Source organism: Sceloporus undulatus, chromosome 9 (genome assembly GCF_019175285.1).
Source record: "Sceloporus undulatus isolate JIND9_A2432 ecotype Alabama chromosome 9, SceUnd_v1.1, whole genome shotgun sequence".
Lineage (NCBI taxonomy): Eukaryota > Metazoa > Chordata > Lepidosauria > Squamata > Phrynosomatidae > Sceloporus > Sceloporus undulatus.
The window spans coordinates 19,442,618-19,454,218 of record NC_056530.1 but is presented as its reverse complement, the minus strand read 5'-3'; the positions used below and the strand labels follow the sequence as shown (position 1 = coordinate 19,454,218).

General features: G+C 41.7%; 1 protein-coding gene across 1 annotated transcript; it reads right to left on the bottom strand.

Moving 5' to 3' along the window:
* Positions 1–4,963: 4,963 nt before the first annotated feature.
* LOC121915280 (phospholipase A2 inhibitor gamma subunit B-like) lies at positions 4,964–11,601 on the bottom strand. The gene is made up of 6 exons (XM_042439351.1): positions 11,508–11,601; positions 10,256–10,345; positions 9,570–9,686; positions 7,011–7,163; positions 6,275–6,415; positions 4,964–5,195 (listed from the first exon to the last, which is right to left on the bottom strand). The coding sequence occupies exons 2-6, from the start codon at positions 10,302–10,304 to the stop codon at positions 5,056–5,058; spliced, it is 600 nt and encodes a 199-aa protein (XP_042295285.1). The 5' UTR covers positions 10,305–10,345; positions 11,508–11,601; the 3' UTR covers positions 4,964–5,055.

The following is an 11,601-nucleotide window of genomic DNA, read 5'->3' as shown; positions in this document are numbered from 1 at the left end:
GGGAATTAGGGCATAGGGACAGCTATGACAACAGTATGAAATATCCATCATACCTTATGTCCCTCTTCATGGGATGTTGAATTTTCTAAGGCCTATAGCCATAGATGAGTTATTTAGTGGGACAAAGCATGGCTGGATGCATCATGTAGCAGAAAAGGATTGCCTGCCTGGCTTAAAGAAAAGCCCTCCTTCCATGCCATCTGCCATGGCCCAGGCCTCAAAGGGAGAAAAGAACCACTGGACCTATTCCCTTCCCCACTGCCATTCCCTTCTCCTTTTGTGCCAAGTCTTCTTAGATGGTAAATCTGAGGGCAGGGAAATGTCTATTTAAATCTCTGTAAGCCAACCTGAGAGCCTTTGTGGCTGAAGAGCAGGGTATAAATACAACAAACAAACAAATAAACAAACAAAAAATGATTAATATCTTTCTTTACAGTAGCCTGAAAAGAAATTTTGCAGATATGCATCAAGACAATTCCAAAAGACACACTGCCAAGGAAACGTTTAAAATGCAGTTGTGTGGGTTTTCCACATGAACAATTCATTTATAGGATTTCCTCTTATCTGAAAGTAGTATTTTGCAACATTACATTATCCGTTAAAGGCTAGACTACCTTATTTACTTGCTCTTGGGACATAGCTAGGTCATAAGAATACATTTGGGGAGGATCCTTCCCCAATTGCCCTGCTCTGAGGGTTGCAGATGAGCTCAAAACAGGGAAAGGGAGATGAAAGCACCATCTCTTCTAATCAAAATGTCTTGATGGCTTCACTCTGAGAGCTAAAGAAAAGAGTCTTCAAAGAAACAAGAGGTCCAATTGCTTTGAAAGAGATCATCAGCCTAAAGCAAGTGTGGGAACCTTACAGCCCTCCTTATGTTGCCCATATGTCAGTTTCAAGTTCCCTGTGAGTTGTAGTTCATTCACTTCTGGAGATCTGCCATACCAGTCCTAAAGAAATCTTCCATCAGCCTCAAGGATACTTACTTCGAGGATAAATATTCTTGCAGGCATGCGGCTGACAACAGACGATACTTGCCCTTTCATGTCTCCCCTGCCCAGTATTTAGGTACTGAAGGGGTACCTTGCAAATACTGGAGGACGCACAGCGCATCAATCTGATCGGGTCTGTTTTTCCTTCTGCAAATGAGGAATTTACTCGCTCAAAATGGGGAAGTATGAATAATCCCTGGTTTATTACCCCCTGGAATCAGCAAATTGCAACAACAACAAAAACCCATTGTGTGTATCGCTTCTTCGTTGGTCTCCCCAAACCCGCACCCCTGAGCATCAGATTATGGATATCATTTCATTTCTAAAAAAATCCTACAATATCCATATCCTGGAATTCTGGGAGCTGAAGCCCCAAAACCCCTGAAAGGCCAGAATTGGAGCTGAGCTCCCAGAGGACATTGAGCTCTCTTTACAGTCCCCTCAATCTGACTAATATTTCTGAGTATTCCTGTAGATTAAATAAAGATCAGTGTTTGGGGTGGAAAGGTATATGGAGAGTTACTGATACACTGATATACATCAATGCCTGAACAGGAGCATCCTTGCAAGAAGAACTAGAAGGGCAAACCTTTCCTGTTCTCAGGGCTGACCGAAATCTAACAGGAGGAATATCCTTAGAAGGCCTAATTAATCTCATACGCATCTTCAGAACTCCCCTTTAGCTTTATAGGGTCTTACAGCTATATCTGAGGATGCAAAGGTTATAACAGTTTACTTAGAATTCTTGTTGCAGAAAAGATATTCTATTATGTGAAGAAATGCTATCTGTGATGGTATCATTGAACACCTGCAAGGAGCTGTACAAATGTGCTTCATGCTCCAAATGGGCTACTAGACACTTTGGTTTGGGTCACTTGATGGAAACTATGGTTTGCTTGACAGGTTAGATTTGAAGGGCTATCTTCTGTGCCAAATTTGCACTCCAATTCAATTCAAAAGCTTCAGTAAGCTTTAAAATTTCAATTGGGATGAACTTTTTATATAGGTTATACATCTATTTTTCTTCATTCCTGTTTTAGAAAATGTTGAAACCTTAATATATTTCTGCTTGAACTAATTACGTAATGAATCTAATTAGTTTTCTGCTTCTGCTGAGGTCCTTCCCATCTTTCCCAACTCAATTTATTTCGACTGAAGACTAACCAAATGTTTTATGAACCATGATAACAACACAGGCATCTTGACCAGCCTTACAATCCACCCTGGTGTCAGAACAAATTTTTTCTTTAGTGACGCAAGTTTGACATCGCAGAGAATTCCCTGGAAAATAGGGAAAAGAAACAGATTCATGTCCATCTTTCCAGGTGTATACAACATTTGTATTTTTCTACTTTTTGCTACTCCGTATAACAGTACCAGACTTCCTTAAGATGTGACCACATTGCAGAAAAGAAGCAGTTTGACACACCTTTAACTTCGGTGACTCAATGGTATGGAATTCTGGGATTTGTAGTTTGGTGCATCACAAGAGCGGTCTAACGGGGAAGACTAGACATCTCTGCAAACTAGAAACCCCAGAATTCCATAGCATTGCAATTAAGCTGGAATCAAACCGCCTTATTTTTGCAGGGTGCTATTGGCATACCTTATCACCCCTCAAACTGAATGTGGGGTTTTCATAATTACTTTCTAGTATGGAGAAGGATTGGAAGTCATGATGGCCTGATCCGTGTTTCGGGGGAATCATGATAATGCAAGGAAGTTAAAAGGCACCAGGGTTGGGGGTCACTTGACCCATGCAATGCCCAGCATAGATGAGAACAAAGACAAGTACCATGAGAAGCTATTCCTCCTAATTTGGTGTCATCTACAAATTTCATAAGCATGCCCTCTATTCCTTTATCAATGACTTGGATCAATCCCAAATTACAAATAGTGCTGATGTATTTTGGAGAATCTTGGAAGAGCGATGAAAATAAAATCACGGATCTTATTCAGACTGAGAAACATTGTAACTCCTGAAGCATTACCGCTCATTAGAAGTGCAAAGACGAGGCCGAATCCCAGAACAATTTGGGTGCTGCTGAGAACCATCCTGGAGGAAGCAAGATCTGAAGGACCTGTAAAGTCAGTGATAGTCAAACAGGATTCAGCATGTGCAAAACACAGGTTTGAAAGGTCTAAATCTAACAAGTAACTCTGTTGGCTGGTTCTAGATATTAAACTTTGGTTGGCTCTAGATTTGGTTGGTGTCAGATTTTCGTCACAGACCGATAAAAACATTTGGACTTCAACTTGTCATGGCTTTCTAAAAGTCATTTTGATATCATGTGGTCTACTCTAAGAATGAGATCAAGCCTATCAATTCTAATGTTATTCTTTGTTTAATTTTTATTTTTATTAGACATACATCATCCATACAGGCAACACTCCCTCTCCCCAATTAAAACCCTCCCTGAATAACAACATACAACCTCAGTAGTTACTTCCATGGCTATGATCTTCAAGAAATTAGGCAATTAGAATTAGACAATTCTGCTGAACATAAAAAAAAAAAACATTTTAATCCACAATATGAATTTAAACTCTTGCAGGCAAACCATGGAAAGTTATTTTCCCCCTGTCATTCCTTCAAACTACATGCAATTTTTCTCTTCAGTTATTTCTTTATGATATATGATTTAATAATGAACATGTAAGCCCCTGCCTTCCACAAGAGGAAAGCCCATCTGCCCTTAAGAAATGTGTCCTCCGTGTCAGGGATCTTGTTAATAACATACATTTGCCCAGCTTGGGGAAAGTATCAAGACCCTCCTGGCAAAGTGCTTTCCCTCTGCCACGTCTGCTTTATTAGGCATGTGTCCACCTCTTTGGCCACTTAAATGCTGGGGGAATGGATGGGGATTTACCAATCTAGGACACACGGTCCCTGACTGGGATCTGGCTACAGCTGGAAGGAAAGAGACAAAGTTGATATCTCAGTTGCTCTTCTCTCCCAGCTGCCGAATGTTCCCTGGGACCCTTGCACTCTTCCCCAGCCAGAAAAGGGACAAAATTGGCAGCCCACCACAGGGCCACCAAAGAGCCTTACACTGATAACAAAGAGGCAGTATTTGGTCCAGTTTCTAGCTCTTCAATTGAATCTCATCACCAGCTGTTTGACTGTTACAGTAGTTAAAGGAAGCTGCCTTAAATTGAGTCAGAGATATATTCCATCCAACTGTGTCCCATCAATGCCCCTGTGTTGCAATCTATGGCACATGGGACACACATGGAACCCCAAGGCACATTTTTATGGATCACGATCTCCCCCCTTCCCTCCCTTGATACTGAAGACTTCTCTGCCATTTAGGTCCCAAAATAAATTCAAAAGCAATATTTCTTCATTTCCTTATAGATTCCCCCCCCCCTTTGAAAAGTTAGTGAGCTTACACAGCAACAGGTCTCTGAGCAGATGAAGATCGGAGAAAGTGACACATCGCTGCCTGGCACCTCTTATATAGGCACCTCCAGGACTCTTTGTGCTGGACTCTCAGCCCACCAGCACCCAAGAAATGTAAATTGCCAGGTGATGGCAATTGCGGAAGGTGGTGCCAGCTTTAAGAGTCCTTTCAAAGCCATTAGAACTAGTGTAGGTGGCATGCCACAGCTCTCATCTGCAGAGGAAGAGTAGAATGATTCATTCCTCTGCCATTTTCCCTAGCAGCTTTTTTCAGATGCTTCTCCAATTCCTTCTTCATCGCCAGTCCGAACTAGATTTATATTCTCTCTATGTGTGTGAGTGCATGCGCACCCACAACCATGAGTGCATGACTTCAACTTACAGAGATCCCATGAATTTCATAGGATTTTTTTTAAGTCACAAAACAAAACAAAATAAAAACAAATAAAAATACTCATGGGTGGTTTTCCAGTTCCTTCCTCTGAAGTATAGCTTACAACGAAATAGTCAATTATGGAAGCCCCCCGGTTTGAAACAAAAGTATATTTTATTGGTCATCATAGGACAGAACCAACTGGAAATGAAAGCTCTAGACACAAACAAGTTTCTCCTAACAGAAGTTGTCTTACTATCAGCAACATGCAGTGATCAAGGAAAAATTCAAGCTGCAGCGGAAGCTAGGGTACAGGTAGCTTTAACAATATCAGTATGACCTCCTGGAGAAGCTACTTCCCCATCTTTTGTAGCGCACAGAGCTTCTGTAACACAACCTTTCATGGTGAGATCGATGACAAATTTACCTGGAAACGAAATTCATGGAAGATGGTTAGAAAAAGAAGAGTGGACACTGATCTCACATTCATTCCTCATTCAAGTCAGCAGATGTGAGATTTGCCACCTCACGACAACTTGAAAAGCCCACATCCCAATCTGTATGAAAGTAATCTCTAGTTCATCAAAGTAAGAAAAGGAAATAAACCGAAATTCTCTGTTTTTCACCACATCTTGCTATCAAAATTTGGCAATGCAACGGCAGCAATCCATGGCAGCAACAGTGGATGCAAAATTGGACTAGAGGCATGTGACCTTATAATATGTGTTACTGTGATGTTCTGGACATATGCAGCAATCCAGTTTGAAACCGCTTTAACTGCCCTGGTTCAATGCTAGTACATCCTGGGAACTGCAGTTTTGTGAGACGTTTAGTTGTCTCTGTCAGAGAGCTCTGATGCCACAATAAATTACAATTCCCAGGATTCCCTAGCACTGAGCCATGGCAGTTAAAGTGGTCTCAAACTGGATTATTTCTGCAGCATGTCTTGGACCAAAGATTAGTTAAGAGTCAGGGTCAGAGTTAGGATATGACTGAGGGTCAGTGTGAGAGATATTGGAATATAAGTGAGAGATGTGAATGCTATTGAGGTTAGGAATAGAAGGGAGAGATGTGATTTAGTGTCAGCATCAGTCAGGATTTAGATTGATGACAAACCAAATTTACATAAATGATTCATTGCTGGTGCCATCTGTGAAATGCTATATCTAAACTTTCTCACCATAGCAAGGCAAGATATTGGTTGACATTTGTGATAAGCTCAGTCTCTTGGTAACTAAAAAAACCTCCTGGGGTGCATCTACACTGTATAATAATGAAGTCTGACACCACTTTACGTGCCATGGCTATATCCCACAGAATCCTGGGATTTATAGTTTTATGCGCCACCAGAACTTCTTGGCAGAGAAGGCAAAAGGCCTTGCAAAACTGCAACTCCCAGGATTCCATTGGATGGAGGTCCAGCTCTTAAAGCTGTTCATGCGGAGTAGATCCATTCTCTGATACCAGCCACATTTTTCTCTTACAGATCTTCAATTCCGTAATTACCGTATGTTACTTTTTCCACTATGTCAAGGCAGTAGTTCTCAGGTCCAACACAATCCACCATCTCTGTTTCACACCCATTGAGAGAGAAGGAATAGCAGGCTGGGCATTGCTTCCCATTGGGTTTACTCATGACCGGTGGAACTGAAATCAAAGAGGAGGAACGACTGAGCTGTCCAGGCAAACACAAACGTGACGGTCAATACAATAAAGCTAGGCTGCCAAGAGCAGTGAAATGGCCAGTTCAAGCAACACAGCCTTGTCTTGTTGGGTGGTGGAAAGAGGGGAGATCTCAGCTATCTCAAGGGTCCTGTCTGCACTGGCAGGGGCAGCCCACAGTATTCTGGCCCCGGAGCCCCCCAGCCCTCTTCTGGCACCAGGTAGCTGTTTGAAACGTGTCCCACTGCTGCTGGTCATTTTACTCGAAGGTCAGAATGAGGTGCCAAGCCTCAATTACATGGTTAGGCACATCATTCTGAACTCAGAGCAAGTGACTGGCAGCTGCAATGGATACACCAGGCTCAGTGGCATGTGTTTCAAAAAGCTGCCCACTGTCAGAAGAGAAGGCTCTGTAATATATTCCCAGAAGATCCAGAGCAATGGGTGAAGTATTTTAATTCATTTTCATTCATTTTAAGGGGTTGTACTCCAGTTCTAGTGCTGAGTGGGTTGGCCATCATCTGGTCTGTTCTCACTAGAACTGGGGTCCCAACCCTCCTTTAGCTTAAAAAATACTTACATTTTGGATAGGCTGTTTTACAGAGATCTCCCACACAGCAGGCCACACTTGACTGTACATATCTCCCTCTTCCTAAATTCATGTAAGTCGGGGGCTGGTTGCACACGTAGGAGGACTCACAGGCCTTTGTCACTGTCAAAGTCGGCTCCCCAGCTAGAAAAGAAGAGGGAAGAGGTCTGCATAGTGGAACTAGGCATGTGCAAATCTAGTGCCATTACTCCCACCCTGGAACCAGTCAGTTGCAAACAAAATGTCACTCTGTATATCTTTTCTTATCCAATCTTGTATTCCACACCCACAAATGAGGGGAATACACACTGATTTCCAAGCGCCAGAACAATGCCAGATCAAAAGCTATGCAGCAGTGATATCCGTGCACTTGTGCAGGCCAAAAAGGGGGAAAAGAGTAATACACACACATCTAAATATGGATAGGTACCAATCTGATACTTATCAAGTGCTCCATTCTTTTTATTATAACAGACTTTACCTGTCCATCTGCTCACTCTCAGTCTGCTCCCTAAAGAGAAGCACATTGTGAAGTGAGTACTGGAACCTAATCCTAGATTTTTAAGACTTCATAATGGGAACTGCGGTCCAATGAAATCTGTCGAGTTGCACAATTCTTCTTCCCCTTTCTCAAGCATGAGCACTAACCATTCTCCCACCACATCTCACCACCTCTATGTCAAGGCCAGTCTTTACCAAAGAACTGTCTTTTTTCTAACAACCTTCCCTTCCTGAATCTTTTCCCAGATCCATCGCTAGCATAAAGCTCCCTTCTTCTGCTCCTTTCCTCCTCAAGCAGAAATACAATCCTTACTGCAGGTTACCCAGGAATTAATGAGTTCTAGCATTAAGTCCTATACACAGTTTTCAGTGCATATGGACTTAATGCTAGAGCTCAAGATACACATGTCCAACTTCCCATGTAAAGAATATTGCAGCTGTTTGAACTCTGCCAGGTTACCTCCCCGTTCTGATCAATAAATGCTTTCCTCTGCCTCCTTGCAAATCTTTGAACTTGCCTCTCCCTTGAAGGATAAAGAGAATCCTGTTTTTACAGAGAAAGCTGATCCCAGCCTACAAAAGTTCAGGCACATATTCAAATAAGAGAGAAAAGTATTTAAGATTGGAGAAAGTGCATATCCATTTGGGTTCATTCCAAGAGATACTTTGTGTGCTACTCTGGCCTAGGAAAGAAAGAAAGAAAGAAAGAAAGAAAGAAAGAAAGAAAGAAAGCTTGTGTTGCCTTTCTTATTGCTGCCTCATTTTCACATTTATGTAATCAATGGTTGAGGATCGGGATTATGTATAGCCATACCATGAGATCTATGTGCCATGCCTCTTCCCATCCCAGCAGCTGCTTAGCCAGTGCTGCTGCCAAAAGGTTGAAGGGGGAAAGGAGAACAGAAGTGATTGGTGAGCAGGGACTGTTGATGTTGTTTCTCTCCCTCTCTCTCTAGCAAACTGCAGAAGAACGAGACCACGTCCTCAGTACTAGTCTCCTTTTCTAACATAGCTACAGCCCCACTACGCTTAGAAGCCATGTGGCAGTGCAAGGTTTGAATGTATCACCCAGATTTAGAAAATAGCTCCCTGCTTCATGTTCAAAAAAAAAGGCTTCACACACATGTGAGTCACACATAGACACTAACAGGATTCCAGCTAAGAGAATGCCTTCCTGTTGCCTCCAATGACCCTGTTGCTTTTCAGCAAATTCTCAGATCTTGAGTGGTGCATGTCTCTCGACTCAGTACATCTGTTACAGCCCGACTTTAACAGTCATACAAAAGATTCTGCAGTGCAGGGACGTAGCCAGGATTTTAAGAAAGGGGGGGGGGTCCAGACTAAGTGCCACCATTATAATGAGACTTAGGTGCAGTGGCGCAGTAGCACATACCATTCATTTTTTCTAATGGAAGGGGGGTCTGGACCCCAAGGACACCCCTCCCTTGGCTACATCCCTGTGCAGTGTCATCTGATTCCTATATAAAGTTTTGATCTCTCTGTGTGTGTGTATCAGATGAAAAACAGTCGGGAGAAATTTACTGCTTTCCCCACCTCTTTATCTCAGTCTATTTGTATATTGGGATCCCCTCAAAAATATACTCCTATACCATTTTCCAGTGCCATGCTTGAATGAAGAGGCTATCTGTATGGCTTCCAATACTACTCATGTATCCAGAGCCATCCCTACCATTACACAGAGCAATCACATCTTTACAAGATGATGTTCTGGTCTAGCATGACCAGAATTCCCATGTTGGCTGGCGAATGCTGAGTACTATAGTCCCCCAAAGTCACTTTCCTAAGCTTTGAAAGCGATGCTGGGAGGCAGACGTGGGAGCTCAACCCCATGAATTCTTCAGCTCTCTTCTTCAGTTCTTCTCTGTTGGAGAACAGAGCTCTACATATCATACAGTTTTGCTATTCCTCTAAACTAGTTTGTCCATTCCCAGACTTGAAAGTAAGATTCCATGTAGACTAGAGAAGGTACATCATTTTTTTAAAATCTACTATGGGTAGCAAAACGTCTTGAACCAGCTCTGCACCAACCTAGTGAGTTTGCAGCCAATATAACTGCACAGGTATCTTGGCCATCTTCACACGTCTTCATTTCGCCAGTACAACTGCTGCCTTGGCCAGTGCAAACTTCACATTCCAGAGAACTGCCTGAAAAGGAAACCAGAACGGTATCAATTTGTGCTGATGAATATAGCTTTTCTGCATCCTAAGAGTGCTTCATTCAGCTCCAGAATCCTTAACTGACATGATCAGTTGTTGCTGTGTTAATGGAACTTCTGAAATTGATACCAAATTGATTATATTCTTATGCTTTCCAGACAGAATCCTTGGAAAACTGAGACTAACAGTAAGCACAACAACAATTGTTATTATCATCTTGATCATTGTCATTGTCATCATCCTGCTTTTTTCCCATTTCAAGACTCAATGGCATACAACAGAATGAAACCATAAAACTCACCTAAACCATCAAAAGACTTTTGAAACAGAAAGGAACTTTTTACAGAATGTTACTAGAATCCTACCAACATTGAATAGTTAGTTTCACAGAGCTTAGGTTCTCAACATGAGTCTGAAGAAAAGGAATGATTGTTGGTTCAGTTTAAGTCTGCAAATGAATGTTCTTAAACTAATGTTCTTAAACTAGATGGAGAACTGGCTTCTCCTGAAAAGGGAACAATTTTCTTTTATGGTTAGATCATGATGCCTTTTCTTACCCATTGGTAGAAACACAGAGATGAGGAAGATTCCCAAAACAATCTGCATGTTGATGAGAAATGATAACAAGGAGCAAGTTACTGAAGTATCTGTAATGACATTATAATTCAAGTTAAACATTGTGCATGAAAACCCATCTACTAAGTCCTGAGTCTATCAACCACAAAAAATTGGTTGGATCCAGACTTTATGGTTTCTAGGCTTGTTCATATTTAGAGGAGACGTTCTGAGTAGAATAGGGCTAAAGCTAGCCATGACGTTCTATCAATTTTATTGCATCTACTTTAAATATGGGACCAAATCTTTCTCTTTCTTTTTTCCCAAAGTGAAAATTTGTTTGCAGTTGGAGAAGATGCACAATGCAAAACGAAAGGGATTTTTAGAAACATGGCAAAATCCAACACGAAAAGCTAGGACTGGAAAAGGATTGGAATATTCTAGGATTGTGAAAAGTGAACACGCAAAAGTTGTCTTGACAACAAACCATTTAGTGAGATCGAGGTGTGTGTGTGTGTGTGTGTTAGAGAGAGGGGTCATTGCCTATCTCTTGTAGACTCACAATCTAGGAAAGAGCTCAGTCCTGTCCAATTTAACTTCTTTTCTATGGAGAACATAGTATCCCAATGGAACCCTGGTATCACTGGCTTAGCATAATGCGCACTTTCTGTTTAAGCAAGCAAGCTTCCAGTAAGATACACAAGTACAGCTTGCCATGTAAGCAATCTTGCAGCTGTTTGAACGTTGCCAAGTTTCTTCGCCTTTCAACGAATGCTTTCCCCTGCCTCATTGCAAGTCTTAGTACCTTACTCTCCTTTGAAGGATAAAGAAGATCCTGTCTCTACAACTATATGTAATCCTAGCCTACAAATATTCAGATGCTTACTAGAAAAAGGGAGAACACAAGATGGTGTAGGCTATACTTCAGAGGAAGGCGAAACATCTCTGAGTCTTCCTTATCTGTGGCTGTAGCCACACTGCGCAGTTAATACAGTGTTGCAGACTTGCATCCCTGCATTATTCCAAGACAAGAACTACAAGTCTTGGCATCATGCAAGAAAACTACCATCTCTAGTTTTCACTTCTTAGGTATGGTTTCAAAGCATAAGGTGCCCAAACTGTCATGATCATAACAGGTGATTAGAAATATGCATAAAGGAGTTACGTTTCTTTATTGAACTCATTGAAAAAATTGAGGAAATTTAAAGACAGAGGGCTTTGCTGAAAGTATTTCAATGGCAGAATTGGACTTACCAAGAGTTTCAGCCTATTACAGACAAGGATTTTTTCGTCTGCCAGGAACAGCAGCTCTGAGCTTCTCTATATTCCAAGTCTTTCCTGCCTTGGC

Bases quoted from the DNA above. Each gene is read 5' to 3' on its own strand.
- LOC121915280 (XM_042439351.1), bottom strand. From the start codon at position 10,304: ATGCAGATTGTTTTGGGAATCTTCCTCATCTCTGTGTTTCTACCAATG. The intron at 7,164-9,569 runs GTTGGTGCAGAG...CTTCTTTTCTAG, and splicing joins ATTGGCTGCAAACTCACTAG to CTGGGGAGCCGACTTTGACA. The intron at 5,196-6,274 runs GTAATTACGGAA...TTTCGTTTCCAG, and splicing joins AGTGGAAAAAGTAACATACG to GTAAATTTGTCATCGATCTC.